The sequence below is a fragment of the Hoplias malabaricus genome, chromosome 4 (genome assembly GCF_029633855.1).
Source record: "Hoplias malabaricus isolate fHopMal1 chromosome 4, fHopMal1.hap1, whole genome shotgun sequence".
Classification (NCBI taxonomy): domain Eukaryota; kingdom Metazoa; phylum Chordata; class Actinopteri; order Characiformes; family Erythrinidae; genus Hoplias; species Hoplias malabaricus.
Genome location: NC_089803.1, coordinates 35011246 through 35028472, shown reverse-complemented (window position 1 = coordinate 35028472; position 17227 = coordinate 35011246). Strand labels below are relative to the sequence as shown.

At 38.3% G+C, this 17227-nt stretch overlaps 1 protein-coding gene across 4 annotated transcripts in view; it reads left to right on the top strand.

Annotated features, from left to right (window-relative positions):
- The window catches only part of myo9ab (myosin IXAb), a 79755-nt gene that overhangs the window by 36375 nt on the left and 26153 nt on the right, over nt 1-17227 (top strand). For 2 of the 4 annotated variants that reach the window (XM_066666998.1, XM_066666996.1), the window contains exons 6-11: nt 1751-1804; nt 3712-3809; nt 4004-4130; nt 5150-5239; nt 9478-9594; nt 11416-11550. In XM_066666998.1, coding sequence (XP_066523095.1) covers nt 1751-1804; nt 3712-3809; nt 4004-4130; nt 5150-5239; nt 9478-9594; nt 11416-11550 — 621 coding nt within the window. Of the gene's footprint in view, nt 1-1750; nt 1805-3711; nt 3810-4003; nt 4131-5149; nt 5240-9477; nt 9607-11415; nt 11551-17227 lie in introns of all 4 variants that reach the window. The other 2 variants (XM_066666997.1, XM_066666995.1) reach the window with 1 other exon arrangement.

Sequence of the window (17227 nt, the reverse complement as noted above, 5' to 3'; positions counted from 1 at the left end):
CCTGTGTTCTTTCCCCTTCCACTGTTTCACTGAATACAGCATTGATATGGCAGCCTGTCATGTTTTCTCTGCCATCCTAGACAGACAACATAGCGTCCAATCTGAATATGGCCGCCGGCTCCTTGCTGGTGGGAGTGCAGTTAAGTGTGCTTCAGCACACGACTGATTCTGTGGGTTGGAAACATCAATGTACATCTCAGTGGCTCTCTTTATTTTACTAGGATGCAGTAGCTATTTTTTTTGTTTTGTTTTGTATTGTTTTTAGCGTCATGTTGTAGTGAATTAGTAATGGATTTCAAGTAATCAGAAAACATTTAACATTAAAAATTGCAAAGAAACATCATACAAAAAAAAGTCAAAAGACTGAAAACTCCTTTCAGTTCATTGTGGACATTTATAATATTAGCACAGGGGCATGAAAATCCAAGAATTTTTTGACCTGCTAATTTTGACCTGGTAATCTTCATAAAGCACATAGAATGTTATTGTGTATGTAAAAGAGCTGCACAACAGGATGAAAATCCTCGTCCTTCACAGGCAATTCTGTCCTTTCAAATCACATTGTCTCATTCTAGACATTTTATACCTTTAAGGTGAAAGTCATAAAAAATTGTCCAATTAAATTTTTTGTTAAATTTTATATTTTTTTGAGTAAAATTCCCCTAATTTTTAGCCAGTATGCCCTTAAGATGTTTGACTCTACTACCATCATGGAGAAATTCATGTATGTTTATAAATGTGCTAGAGTGAATACAATGCAGGCAGTTTAACACTGTTTAACAGTGTTACTTACATTTAATTTGTGCTTCCAGTGTTAAATGTCATACACTGATCTCAGGTCAAAAATAAGTCAGTAAAGTGTACAAATATTTGTGTTTCTTGTATGGCCATTTATCTGTGCGTGTGTGTGTGTGTGTGTATATTTATACAGGGTGGGCCATTTATATGGATACACCTTAATAAAATGGGAATGGTTGGTGATATTAACTTCCGGTTTGTGGCACATTAGTATATGGGAGGGGGGAAACTTTTCAAGATGGGTGGTGACCATGGTGGCCATTTTGAAGTCGCCATTTTGGATCCAACTTTTCTTTCTTCAATGGGAAGGGGTCATGTGACACATCAAACTTATTGGGAATTTCACAAGAAAAACATCATATGCTTGGTTTTAACGTAACTTTATTTTTTCATGAGTTATGTACAAGTTTCTGACCACTTATAAAATGTGTTCAAAGTGCTGCCCATTGTGTTGGCTTGTCAATGCAACCCTCTTCTCCCACTCTTTACACACTGATAGCAACACCACAGGAGAAATGCTAGCACAGGCTTCCATTGTTCTTCTTGTGAAATTCCCAATACATTTGATGTATCACATGACCCTCTTCCCATTGAAAAAAACAAAAGTTGGATCCAAAATGGCCGCCATGGTCACTGCACATCTTGAAAAGTTTCCCCCCTCCTATATACTAATGTGCACAAACAGGAAGTTAATATCACCAACCATTCCCATTTTATTAAGGTGTATTTATATAAATGGCCCACCCTGTATAAATATGTGTTTGTTTACCTTTTCCTCCTTCATCACATCTCATGTATAACCACATGTATTTTATCACCATCTTGTGTGGGTGTGTGTATGTGTGCTTGTGTATGAGAGAGAGAGAGAGAGAGAGAGAGAGAGAGAGAGAGAGAGAGAGAGAGAGAGAGAGAGAGAATGTGTAAGCTCTAACCCCTTCTAACTTACTTCCAGATGACAAAGAAAGCCCACAGACCGCACTGGGAAAATTACTATGAAAGCGAGCTGGTTAGTATTGTCTGAATGTGTGTGTGTACCATGTGTGTCCTGGGTCACAGAGTGTGAGTAATGTGCTCTGCTATACCATTTAACCTTAAGCTTTATCATCTCCCACCCTTATCTCTCTCTTTTTTTATCATTCGCTTTGGTTATCATTCGCTTTGGTTTTTGTGTGTGTCATGTGCCAGACACTGGCTGAGCGAGCTGGCTTGCCTCTGTCTGAGCAGCCTTCTGTGCCGTCCGTCCTGTGTGGCTCTTGGGGTTTTTTCTGCTCATCAGCACATATTTACTGGCGCAACAGCTGCTTCAGTGTTGTGTGGTTTCTGTCAACGGGTTTGTGTCCGTATTGCTTTAGTGGGAACGCTTCATATGGGCGTATCTGCTAGGGCCTTGGACATGGGTATATTATCATTTTAAATGACATTTGTGCATATGTGTGAAGTGGAAGTTAAGCCAGTAATACTGTTTGTATCTCAAGTTTTAATGCATGTATTGTGACAGTGACTTATGCATTGCCCTAGGTTCTAAGTATTCTAGGTAAGCATGAGGTACTAACTCCTAGAAACTACATGCTACAAGTTTGGTAGAAACCACAGATGCGAAACTTGCTGATTTAGGGCCTAAAGTATTATCAGGTTAAATATGTGATACAAGTTTCAAAGTAGGGTATCAGGGTAAAAATAAGAACCAATGTATCAGACTGATTTACACTGAAATTCCTATCTGGAGTAACAAGAAAATACAAACATACATTGTAACTGTGCTATGGTATACATTTACTTGACACAGTACAGTGAAAATAGATCTTTCGATCATGTTGCACACAATACTTTGGAAGTTGTACCTGAAACTTTCCCATTTAAAATCTTCAACTCAGGGGACTCTTAAAGTAAGTGTTACCCTATATTCTATTTTAAAGTATTACTATCATTATAAAAACAGCACTGGCTCTTCTTCAACGCCACTTCCCTGTTGGAGATACTTTTCAGTGCCTGGCAACATCTTTGTGAAAAGAAAAGAACAATATGAAAAATGAAAGAACATAGTGTACCATGCTTAACTTGCCAGCAGGAATCTTGCTGATTCTTTTTCGATACACTAGTGTTAGGGGTTTGGTGTTTGGCCAGTGGTTCATTCTCCTTTTGCCAGCAAAAAGGTCTTTATTTTTCTAGTGCTTTTCAATGCATCAAGCATTGCTAGTTGGCAGGTGAAAAGTGGCAAGTCAGCATTTAAATATTTTTATTTGATTCTTTTAAGTGTAAAGAGCTGTTTTATTTGGAATAAGAGCATGTGTAAACTTACAGAACTGGCATTTCCTCTCTGGTGATTGGTGGAGACATGGGAGAAGGAAATGAGTGGGTCTAGATGAGGTGTAAAGAGGTTTCTGGACCTCAACTGTGAGAACTGAGGATTTTAGCAGGATCCCCGGTATGTGTTAATGAAGAGACAGGCAATGGGAAAGCATGCTTGAGGAACACACACACATATAAGCTTTATAAAGTCAAAATGCATGCACCCACTCCCTCTGTAATGCTGAAACTTGAGGCACAAATTCTGCTACTGGTGTCAGTAGGCATAGACTGCTATCTGGGCTTAAACAGAGTCTCATGCAATGAGTAACCTATTCTAGAGGAATGTCCAGTCTTATGGCTGTAAAGTACTCTGTCTGTAATACTACAAAACCTGTTGCTTTTATTAACCATAACTACAGTGTCTTTATTCATATAAATAAACGTTTTAATGCAAGACAAACTTAATTAATGATTACTGAATTGTTTTGAGCTACATTTAAGTTGTTAGAGAATTCTGTATTGTTCCTGTGAGTGGTATTAAAAACTGGAAATGTATAGCAATTTGATGTGAGTTACCAGAGATTTAAAAGGTCCTCCGGATGTATTATCTTTTGTTCTTTTTAGGACTGCTTCACTGTAGAAGGAGAGGATCTGAAGCATGACTTTGAGAGACTCCAACTGGCCATGGAGATGGTGGGATTCCTGCCTGCCACCCGTAAACAGTAGGCACAACTACACTGGTTGTTTTGAGCTGAAAACCACAGAGCATTATACTACATACATAAGGATATTTTCAGCTTGCTGTAAAATTAATGTGAAAAAGTTTGTTTTCCTTAAGTTAGATTTTAAAAAATGCTAAAATCTAGCAACAAAAACTGACCATGATTTATCACTGCATCAATAATGTCTCTGGCAGAATCTTTTCGTTGCTCTCTGCCATTCTGCTTCTGGGGAATATACGCTACAAGAAAAAGACATACAGGGATGACTCCATTGACATCGCTAACCCTGAGGTGCTTCCAACCATTTCTGAACTACTGGAGGTAAGAATTATAAAATTTGAATAGTTTACGTCTACTATAGCACCAGTATTAACATCGGCACTTGACTTAACTAGCAAACGTCTTAAATGACAAATTTAATGAAATCTAGTTTTATGTTTGTGTTGTGTAATCATAGATCACATTGCAAAGGAAATTGCAAACAAGAATTAAGCTTCAGGGAGCTTTATCTTCAGTTTTTGTGTATACTGTGATGTAGACACTGATAGAAACCCTGAGTGTTTCAGCTATATTGAACAAAACCCACCCTTCTGTTCACACTAGCAGATTTCCACAGTGGGTCTACTTTATCTATCCTGCTTAGTTTTGTTAACTCAGCTTTTAGTTAGAGAGTGGAATTTATAGGAATGACTGTTTTACATGCAACATGTAATTTTATAATGCATTGGGCTCCGATATTGAAGTTTTGAAACCTTAGTTTATTGATGCTGAGATTTTGGTTATGGCCAGTAATTTCACTGAGGGATTCTGTTTACACAAGGTTTTGCAATGTCATGGCAGTATAATGTATGGATTCATTTAATGTAATGGAGCTGAATAAATATTAATGTGCATTCGAGACATTTTTAAAGCAGCACATCATTTTTAAATTCACCACAAGCTTGATGCCTAATGCATTCTGGCATCTAAGTTTTTGCTCTGCTGATGGTTCATAATCATTGTGGTATTTATGACCTTAATATCTGTAGCCTTTCAGATAAATGGAACATTACTGGAGCTCAAACAGCATGTTGCTCTCCTCTTGTCAAGGCAGTTTTCTTAGAGGCTGTTTTTGATACCATTGTCTGTCTTACTGCAGATATTCACTGAGCCATTTCCCTACAAATCATACTGAATAAAAGGGTGCTGTCTGGGGCACAGGCCTGACATCACTTTTTCACTGTGTCACCTTGTGATGAACTAACGAGCCAGATCATGGCTGTCGTTTAAAAATAATGTCACCTTGCCTACTGCACAAAGCAGTTCTCACTCTTATAGCTCTCTTGTTATTTTCTTATTAGGTGAAAGAAGAGATGCTCTTTGAAGCCCTGACCACACGGAAGACAGTGACAGTGGGAGAGCGACTTATTGTACCATATAAACTGGCTGAGGTACATAACTAATATGTCTACTATTTCGACCTGTATCTCCTAGAAGACTGTTCTGTGCCAAACCAAAAAGTTCCAGGTGCTTTTTTGACACGTCAAAAGGCTATGTATGTACACAAAGACATGGGAGGATTAGGGATAACAATATGTTCAGTATTTGTCTGGCCCATGTTTGTAGAAAAATGTGTCAAAAGTGATTGGAAATTTGCTCAGTTGCATTTGTAACTATGGCTTTTTTTTTCTTTTGGATGTAACAGAATGGAAAATTATCACATTTTTTTCTTACTTGGCTTTCTGTCTGCGTTCAGACCAGACTTGTTGAATGTTTGATGCTTAAGTTCAACAAAAGAGATGGACTGTCTAGAATATTTACATTTCACGTGTCATTCTAGAAGAGTCTACACATTTCTAGAAGGGCTTCTAGATGGATTACAACACATTAGTTTATAGAAAAGAATGTATACAGGCAGAAAGGGCTTGGAAATATTTGCAATTGTCTGAAAAGTACTTCTCATAGGACAAAAAAAAAAGCTGTCTGATCCAGTCTTTTGGAAATGATTAGATTAAATATTTTTTGTCCACTGTGTGTGGGTAATCACCACACTACAGTCATGTCAACGTAAAGGTGATCACCTGTAAAGGTGATTTGTGATTTTATTATATTTTGTTCAGTAAGAAGTTGCAGGTTTGTATGCATTTTAATGTTTAAATAAATTAGAGTTGAGTGTGTTGGAGTGGTGTGGCTCGAATATATTCTCACCTACAAAACAAAATGAGTTTAGAATACAGAATGAAAAATTTGGGAGCCACTAGTTTACAGGATTATGTGCCTAGGTTCATATGGTCATTTATTGATATTTATTGTCCAGTTTGGTGTTCTAGTGCAAGGAAAAAAACAATTTTTCCGTAACATCTTCTTCAGTCCCCTGCGAACATATTGTTTAAAACACAAAACAGAAACATGATAAATCACTCACTGAAAATTGGTGAAATGTTCCCATCAGACCTCTCTGAGCATGCTGTGGGCATGGTGTAGTATTGTAATGAATGTGTAACAGACTGCCCTCTGTCACAAAACCGTTTTTATGTTACCATGGCAACGCACACAGCCTTGAGACCGAGAATTTGCATTTTCTTTTTTTTTTTATTTTGAAGTTGTGATGTCAAAAGGTTTACTGAGGTTTTGATGTCTGTACCAGCCAACATATATTCCAGCAGACACACACACACACGCAAACACACACACACACACACACACACACATACTTGAGCATACACACCTTAACCTAATATTAAAACATGTTTGTACTTTAGTCCCCACAAGAAAACAAATGCCACAGTGAGTATGTAAACAATTTTAGGTCCACACTGTGAGATATATTCTTGTTACACACACACATAAGCATGAATATGCACACACACTTTGGTAGAGGGAATATTGTACGACACAGTACATATTTGGTGTACACAGTCCATATTTGTTTGTGTAGGCGTGCATCTGCCTGTGTGTGTGTGTATGTGTGTCTGTATCTGTAGGTAAAGGTGTGTTTTTCTGGTCTTTCTCTGGAAGTCATCTCCCTCAAGTACGAATTTTAAGAACTGGTTCAGCAAATTCTGACCCAAGGTCTTTGCTCAAAGCCCATAAGTTTGTTGGTTTGCTCAGACTTGGAGAGAGGGTAGATTCATGTTAGCCTTGTGATTTGTCAGGGGGGACCACCCATTCTACACTGAGAGGTGTTTTCTGGTGAAATATAGCAGACTTAACTTCCATCCATCAATCTATTATCTGTAACCGCTTATCCAATTCAGGGTTGCGGTGGGTCCAGAGCCTACCTGGAATCATTGGGCGCAAGGCGGGAATACACCCTGGAGGGGGCGCCAGTCCTTCACAGGGCAACACACACACATTCACACCTACGGACACTTTTGAGTGTCCCCAATCAACCTACCAACGTGTGTTTTTGGACCGTGGGAGGAAACCGGAGCACCCAGAGGAAACCCACGCAGACACGGGGAGAACACACCAACTCCTCACAGAGTCACCCGGAGCGGGAATCGAACCCACAACCTCCAGGTCCCTGGAGCTGTGTGACTGCGACACTACCTGCTGCACACCGTGCTGCCGCCAGATTAACTTGAACAATTAAAAAGAAAACTCATCCCAGGGGCTAACTGCTACAACAATCTTTGAGTTGTCTTGTAAGAGTAAAAGGACGGACAGGTGCCCTCTGGATATTTCTAAGACCTGAGACAAGAGTGGAACTGACTTTTTTTTAACACAATTCTGCACATACACAGACCTTTTTGCAATCTACGAAAAGAAAAGCATATGCAATTGCAGAAACTGTATTCCAGAAAAACAAAAATATTTGTGGAATAGTCTAATAATTACATACAATTATATGTAGATTATTTTGTACTGTAGAACTCCCACTATATAAAGACACAAATTCACACCATAAAGTTGGTGTGACTCAGTGTGTAGAGGGTCTAAGTGTGCATTTATGCTGAGCCACTAGCAAAGTGTTCCCATGCTGTTCTAACAACTTCAGCGGTTTCTGTGGTTCAGTCTGGAGTTCTGCCTCTGCAAATGATGTCAATACAATTAGACACCCTGGTCTGCATTCTACCCCACAGGTGTTTATAGTACCTTAGGTTTCCTTAAGTCTTGTCCTACATCCATGGGTGAGCTTATTCTGAGCTAAAATGTGTTATAATTTTAAGTGTTTACAGATGTGTTTTGCCTTATGAAACATCATTTGTGAAAGTATTGTTATTTTTTTTTTCTTGTGAGTTCATCCCAAGTGCTAAACTTTTGATTGAAGTGTTTTTAAATCCCCATTTAAATGTTGAAATCGCTGTAAATAATGAATCATAGAGAGGTTGTTTTATGTAATGTTGGTGGGTGGATGTGGTAGATCTTGGTCCCAGAGTTCAGCCGAAAATAAGAGATGAATCAATAATGCAGGAGGGAGGGAAGGCATTTTTACCCCTGCTAGTCCTCTGGGGAATTGTCATTCTGCCCATTTGTGTGCCAGGACGTTAACAAGCACATCACTTATTTTACCCTTTTTTCACAGCTATCATGCTTCAGATTGCAAATGCAGAGCCATTATGTTTGATGTTTACACACATACCTGATGTTTACATGTAACATTTCACATAATAATACAGTTCAGAGGCTGTAAGGGTCTATACTATCCATACCTGAATTATTGAATTATTGGATGAAGTTTGTAGTCTTCTAATATATGTCACAGTGCTCCACAGGCCTTCACAGCCTATTTGGCTTGACCTTGATAAGTCTGTCCAAGCTCACATTTTACTTACATTATCTTAGCACTTCTTTTATATTCTGTTAAAGGGAAGGGTATGTTTTACTTTGGCATGTTGTGGCTCAGTAAACGACTTGCTTGGCAAGCCCTATTTTATGGATTGATTAATGGTCCAAACAGTGATTTATATGTCTGGATGCACTTAAAGCTTTTGGAATCAAACCCAGTTCTGATCTTGTAACCACAAGCGAGAGGAACTCACTAACACTTGATTCAGGTCTGCTATCAGAAAACTGATCTCTGTATGTTTTCAGTACTGGGCTTGTAGAATAATTTGGTGTTAGGATTACAAAATAAATTATCCAAAAACTGCTTTCCCATAATTTGTAGTACTTTCTGATTGTAGTACTTTCTGAGTTTGAGGCTGGAAAATCATAATTATTTATTTAATGTAACTATTTGGTTAAATATAAAATTAAGTTTGACAAACGCATTCATATCACTGTATGTCTTTGCACAAGTTCTCTTTACAATAATATTTCAGGTAAAAATGCAAATCTTTATAATTGGCAAAAATGCCCCTTCTCTACTAGCCTGCTAGGCAGTCCAGCAAAAATAGGAAAGCCAGCAATTAATATTTATACCCTGATCATTTTGTATACTGTATGCTATGCTTAATCAATATTTTGCATATTTTCACTTCTTAAATCCTAATCTCAACGTACTGGATCAGTATTTTCACAAAATGCTCCAGATCTAAGCATGGCGTATTGTGTGAGCTATGTCAGCATATTGCATCAGAATCTCATTGCACTAGTAGGAGATCCATCACTTTCTCATTCATACACACAGACACACACACACATTATTCTATCAGAATCTCGGCACAGGGCAGATTTTATTGTAGTTCAGATTTTTGATTGGACTATCTTGACATGTATGTATTTGTGATTTGTGTCCTTCTAGGCTGGAACAGTGAGAGACTCCATGGCAAAATCTCTTTATGGTGCTCTCTTTGACTGGATAGTTTTCCGCACCAACCACGCACTTCTTAACAACAAAGACTTGGAAGACTCTGCCAAGGTAGGACTTCTGGTCAGCCACTCTATATTCCTTTGTTCATAACCATGTATTAAAAGTGCTGTACATGATTTTAATGTAGTACACTGGTGTAATTCAGAGAATGTTTCCTCACCATTCACTAGCTCTCTGTTCTGTTTGTGTGCTGGAATACAATGGTTTATGTACGTAAATCTCGCTCAGTAAATGGGTAACCCCAATAAAATCTGGGACTGAACACCAAAACACTACTGCAGACAATGAGCAACATGGGTGTTCTTGTTGTGCTTTAGACGATAGAAGTGCAGGTGCAGGCCCCAGTGCTGTCCCTCTCCACCCTGGCACTTTCACCCTCTATTTCCAGCTTTGATGCTTCATCTCTGCATTGTGGCCTCCAGTGTTTTGTCGCTGGCTCCATTGCTCCATTTCTCTAGTCCACTGCTTACTGAAGAATAATGTACCACCATAAAAGATGCAATAAACCAACTGGAGGCTTGCAATGCCTGGAATGGCTTGGAGGGCAGAACTTCTGAATGAGCACAAATCGGAGGGGCAGGTTTATTTTGCTGGAACAACAATAGTTCTCCAGAATCTTATACATTGTCTTTAAATGACTGCGTAAACTCAGCTTCAGTACCAACCTGGTTAAAAATAAACAAAGTAGTAAACAGTGTGATGTGCCAGGTCTCGTGCTCCTAGAGCAGATATAATTAAAAAAACAATTGTGTTCTGTTGAAGAGAGCTGATGTCTGAGCTGAATATCCATTGTAGTGAACATTTTTTGCTGGAATGGCAGAATGCATTTTATTTAATATTAATTTTAATAATTTTTCTGCAGTTAATTCTTTTGTAATTGGTCCTTAAATTTTATATTAAGATTGTGTTTTTTCGTATCACTCTAATTCATTCCTTTCCTTTGTCTCAAACACTGGTGAAATTTGTGTGTATGTATGTGTGTTTGAGCTTGGCTGTGTGGGTGTGTGTACTGTGGCAGCTGGCAAGTTATGCCCAGTGGGTATCCAGTGGATTAGACCATTGCTCCTCCCCTGCATGGGTGGTGTTTGTGGTTGTTTGTCTGTCTTTCTGTGGATTGGGCATTATGCCCACTTTTGTTTCTGTATTTACATTACAGAGCTCTGCCTTATGATTTTTCTTGTGTGATTTCCTTCATACAAGGGAGAAGCCTAGGTGTGGTTTGTGGAAAACCTGCATTACATCAGTCTGTTTTATCAAGTAGTTTTATTTTTTAGAAATATAAGGGGAAAAATTGTAAACAAATGATATTATGGCAGTTTTGGGTGAGAATCAGACACATTCTACCAGCATGTTACATATGCATATGGTGCCCAAGCCTGAACATGCCGTTTATGGGGCAGAACTGGATAAAAAATGAGATGATTTTGCATAAAATTATTGGATTTTTTTACATGTAAACTTCATTACATATTCTACTAAGTTCATTTTACTTCACCTTTTGAAACCAGAGCCAAATATGTGTTAGTTTCTCAAAACATATTGGCAAAATACACAGCAGAGGCAGAGGCATGAGCCTCAAAACTATTAAAAGAATGTTTACCATCTCTTTTTATGAGATGTTAATGGTATGGTTAAATCTTGCACTCTTAAGTGAGCAGTTATTGGGCTGGGAAATGCCCAGTTTGTGTGTTAAGCTCTGGTTTTAGAAAATAAAATAATTTTGGTTACATCATTTAAAAGGATCTTAAAGCTGGTCAGCTGTGGCATCATAAATTATAATTTTTTGCATTTGCCACAGTTTTTTGCATTAGTTTTATTTATTTAGAAAAAGAACATAGCGTGATAAACAAATTTTTCATTCTTTTGCAGATCCTGTCCATTGGGGTGCTGGATATCTTTGGCTTTGAGGACTATGAGAATAACAGTTTTGAGCAGTTCTGCATCAACTTTGCCAATGAAAGACTGCAGCACTATTTCAACCAGCACATTTTCAAATTAGAACAGGTGTGTAGCCCCTACTCCCTCACTTTCTTTTCCCTCTTTCTTCTTGTCTCTCTGTACTGGTCATTATGGCTGGGGTCTGTAATTAATGAAAAACAGGGGCAGTGGAACCCTACACTGTTGGTGTCCTGCTGGTCTCTAATCTCTCACACAAATGTTCTTGCCAAGCAGGAAACAGACGCATGACCTCTCTGATGTAGCTTGTCTCCAAGGTTTTCTAATGTAGTGTCCCACTGCTGCTAATGAAAGAGAGCTAATCTACAGTGTAATAGCTGCAGTGTGGGACACTATACTATGCAATTGAGCTGGGAAATGGACTATTAAAGAGCATTTCTAGCTAATGTAATTTTCTGTTTATCTTCAATATAAAAGCATTATAACTTCGCTCAAGACATATGGCTACAGGAACACTCGCCATAAGCATTTAGTTAGCAAAATATGAAAGTCTTTAATACCTCAAAAACAATACTGTCTGTGCTGTTAGCAGCTACACAGTTGTGTTCGCTTCTGGAAGCAGTTACACATCCTGGGCTTCTAAAACACAATTACAATAAATTTGTCGCTTGTGGTAACAGTAAAATAGTCATCTTAAGAATAAATTCTCTTGTGAACCTCTTGCATGTCTATGATGTTATGGAGAGGTTTGTTCCACTGATGTGCTGAACAGACATTGCTAAATGATTTAGCTGCAGTCATTTGCCTGGAATTGCCTTACAAACATCAAACTGTTTTTTATACAATTGAATGTTCTGCTTACTGAGGCTGGCTATGCTTAAGGAGTCCTACATTGTGGTGTAACATCAAGAATCTAAGAAACTAAGCAAAGATTTAGTCACTTATTCTCTTCGTCTGTGTCATTGTTTTCAGTAGTATCTGTTTTGGTTCTCACATGTAATTCAGATTTTTAAAGATTAGATTCAAGATGTCTCATCTGGCATTATTGTTGCTTGTTTCTCCTGCTCTAATCAATATGAAAACCTTTCTGATGGCTTTCCTCTCTCACGAACAATAAGCTCTCGTGAACATTTTGTTAGTTTTACAAAAACGTCAAGCTTTATTGCTGTGTCATTTCTTCTTGTAAACTTTTATATACACACAGTATAACATCTCGCCTCCTCTCACTTGATGTGAGAAACAGCTGCTTCATCAAAATAAGTATTTTAGTCCATATATGAGGTTTTGGGGTTTTTTATTTGGTGTTTGTGTGTTTCCATGATGAAGTCCAATCTTAATACACAAAACCTTCTTTGAGGACCAGCCTTTAAATTACTGTTCAATGGTTAAATCACCACCAAACTGTTATTATTCTGTTTCCTGGGGGCTTTGGGCTGCATAATAAATTGTTTGTACATAATAAAACTGTTGGCTTTTGCAAAATAGCTGTTGCAATAATTGAGACATTTAGAAAAGAAAAACATGTTTGACTATGTGCTCTAAGCATCTGACTAGTCTTGTTTCAGTGTTTTTATGGGTGTTTTAATGAATCAAGTGATTTGTGATATTTTTCATAAACATATAGCCTATATCTAATCATAAATAATTAAGTTTTAGTTCTATTTTAAATGCTTTCTAAATTGTGTTTATAATAGTTGTGTCAAATGTGTAGTCCTGCTCCGGGTGACTGTCTGTGAGGAGTTTGGAGGGTTCTCTTTGTCCACGGGGGTTTCCTCTGGGCGCTTATCCACAAACACACATTAGTAGGTGGATTGGTGAGTCACAAAAAGTGTCCATAGGTGTGAGTATGTAAATTAATGTGTGAAGGTGTGTTGCCCTATGAAGGACTGGCGACCCCTCCAGGGCACTCAGTGATTCCATGTAGGCTCCATACCCACCGCATCCCTGAACTGGATTACAGACAGTGAATGAAAATGCAAAAATTGCTGCTTTCAATGAAACTTGTAATATTATCCTGTCATACATCTTTAATTAAATGCACTACTTACTAAATAAATTAACAAAAATCCTTCAAAGTAATATTTGAACAAATAAAAATGTGATTAATTACAGAAACTAATATGATTAATTAAAAAGCCCTAGCTGTAGTTTATTTCAAGGTGTGTTGCTGACCCAGTATGTCTTTTCCATATCATGTAGTCCAAGCTCAGATCAGGTGTTTAGTTTAATAGTATTTTAACCACACATTGTTGCTGTCATGGCCTGTCTTTGCTGTTTCTATTACACTAGCATGTGCTTCATTAGTGTTAGACACTGGTTAAATGAAGCATGAATGAGTGAGGATATTCTGTCCGATGACTTTAATCAGATTAGACACATATGACACATATGGGCCTTCAGCCCACAGCACCATGAAGCTTTACACTACAATATACACTTAAAAGCTGCAAAAGAGTGTTGGAGTCCTGAGCCTTTGAGGCATAAAGGCTGTTTCATTGTCCTGTTAGCTGTAGCCTGTGGTTAAAATAGAGTGAGTGGGTGTGTGTCTGTGGATGATGTGTTAGCATGGTTTAACTGTCAAAGATGTTCACACTCTGCCAGCAGTTCTGCTTTATTGCCAGCCGCACATGGCATGGTGCTTTCCCATGTGTGATCTCAGAAAAGGGAGAACTTAGTTTGCCTAAATATTGGTTTAGTTAATTAAATTGTAACAATAAATCATGCTTAAACATATTTTTTCTTATTCAGATGGTATAAAAGTAGATATATGACGCTTTCTGACTGGATGGACACTACTAAAACTCTACTAGACCCAGCTTGGGTCTTTTGATTTTCCATTAGGCAAATCTTGTACCTGGTCCGTGGTACTTTTTAGTCCCTGCTCGTGCCTGATACAATGTGAGCTAAGTAGGTACTGTGACATGTGAACCTTGCAGAGCGCTTATTTGCCAGAGACTTGTTTACATGGCAAAATGTAGACCTCCAGCACAAACTAGCCTCTAGATCTCTAGTTATACTAGAGATCACATTTGTTTATGTCCAACTCACAACAGCAGCTCATAAAATTATACCATTGTGTTTTGAAGAGGCTCAAACGCTCGTTGGATTTGTGGCTGCCAAAAAACTCCAGCTAGAGCTGAACATGCAACAAGAAAATCTCTGCAGATCTGTGAGAACTGTAGCAAGGAGCTCTGTAAAATACAAACAAAAAACCAAAAACAAAACAATACACCACCCAGTTACACAACAAGTACATAAACACATAAGTTTAACGGCACAGTTGGGGTTTTCAAAGTCCACGGTTCCCCCGTTAAGGACAGGCAACGTCACTGGTTTCATGTCGCTGTGGAGCTGTGGAATGGAAAATGACCAGGAAAAAGTACAGATTGAACATAATGAACATTTTCACTACTCTCCAAAATTAATAAGGGCAGCCATTAGTATGGGCCAGTAGGCAGCACTGTACCACAGTATTAGATGTAAACACTACCTGACTACCTACCTGCAGTCTGCTGTCAGAAAGGACTGATAGAGAAGCAAATGCATTGCCAAAAATTTTTTACTTCATCTTCTGTGCTGTGTTTGACACAGATTATTGCTTACTGCAATTGTAAAATAAGGCAGAAAGAAAAAAAGCTAGAGGAAAAGTTATAGGAAAGAATGACTAAGAATTAGTTCCAGAAAAAGGGGAATTAATGAAGCTATATACCCCACCAATGTCACCAATGACTGTTCTCACTCATGTTGAGAACATAGTGTAGATATTTTACGTACCGAGACTAAATGAAGGTGATATATAGGGCAGTATGTAAGAACAGATGCGTCTACAAATAACAAGTGCTGTTTAAAAGTTTAAAAGTAAAAATGTCTCACCTGGGACTTTTTTAAAGAGTCACAGTATAGGCAAGCTAATCAGAGATCATTTACATGTATTAGTCTTAAAGGCATAGTGCCATTCTGCTAGCAAAAGAAAAAACATAAATTGGTCATATAAAATGTCCTGTGTTTTTTCTACCTGTGAGTTAAACAGGTTCTTTTGGCTGTGTGTCTGTTGGCTATTCATAGATTATTAGTGTCAGTGGTGGCTTGTTTGTGCCTCAGTCTTAGTCTGACCCCCTGTTCTAATAATTGGACCTGCACCCCTTCTTTGCATGTGCCCACCTAAGCCTGCAAGGCTATAGGGTGTCCAAATTCTTTAGCTTTTCAAAATTTTGTTCACGAGCACCCTCTATGTGCCCTTGATGTGCACTTCTCGTAAGTCCGCATCAGACGACCTTTTCATTAAGGGAATTACTCATGTTCCACTGAAAGCCTGTGAAATTCCTCGCACATGCCTTGGAAAATGGAGAAACATTAACCCTTTAAGTGGAACGAGATTCTTTTATTTTTAATAAGATGTGTGTGGTTTGGGTTATGACTTGGTGTAGTGATGAAAACTTTTATATACGTCAGGAAGTTCAGGACAGTGTATGATCATGGAAAGCCTTATTGTCTGTTTAAAACAACTACTAAGCTGTAGACACAGTACTAAAATGATATTCAAGTAGCTCATTTACTTGAGAAAACTGTGATCATGACAGGAATTAATGCTCTGGCCCCATGAACACTTGAATTCTTGCTCCCCTTTTTGATTGCCCTTCAACACCGTCATCAAACATCATCAATGTGCTCACTTCAAGGCCTTAGGGCTTAGTACAATAATTGATACAAGAGTTCAGTCTCAGTCTTGGACTGTCTCTATCTCATTATTTACTGCTATTTAGTTGTTATTTGTTCTTGATATTCCTGTGTTTAATATCTTTCCCTGTTTGCTTTGTTTTCCTTTTTGTGCATCAGCTTCCTTGTTCCTCTTTGTTCTATTGTTATCTGTGTCACAACATAATATATAATGTATAGAAAGCCAAAGACCATGAAAACATTTGTTACATTAGTTATTAATTAAATGTGCATGTTGTCTTGTTCATGTCACTCATCTAACCAATGATTTTTTTGTATAAACCTTGTTTCCAGAATAATTTTGATTTTTTTTAAAAGCTGTAAAAACAAGGATCTGTTATTTCTTATTTCCTTTTAACTAGTATTTAACTCATTCATTCATTATCTGTAAGCACTTATCCAGTTCAGGGTCGCGGTGGGTCCAGAGCCTACCTGGAATCATTGGGCACAAGGCAGGAATACACCCTGGAGGAGGCTCCAGTCCTTCACAGGGCAACACAGACACACAAACACATTCACTCACACTTTTGAGTCGCCAATCCACCTACCAACGTGTGTTTTTGGACTGTGGGAGGAAACCAGAGCACCCGGAGGAAACCCACGCGGACACCACACCAACTCCCCACAGACAGTCACCCGGAGCGGGAATCGAACCCACAACCTCCAGGTCCCTGGAGCTGTATGACTGCGACACTTTATCAGTTAAAACAATGTTCAAGAGAATTAATTGAACTACAAATTAACAACACAGGTTGTTTTTATTTAATATCCATATTCATATATGTATGCTGTTGTTGTACATGGGACAAATAATTCTAAATGAATCCGACTGCAGCAGTCTTCTCAGTGTTGATAACTCCAGTTAATAATGTGTGAAACACATGGAGAATAGTGAACAACAGCATTTCCCCCCTCTTTCTCATGCTATCTCTCTCTCTCTCATACTCACACACAAAACACACACACATGTATAAAAACACTCACTCTTATCTGAGGCAGTGTGTACCCTTTGAGCAGTCGCCAAAGCAAATACACAGAACTCCCTGCCGCAGGCTGCAGGGCCTTAGTC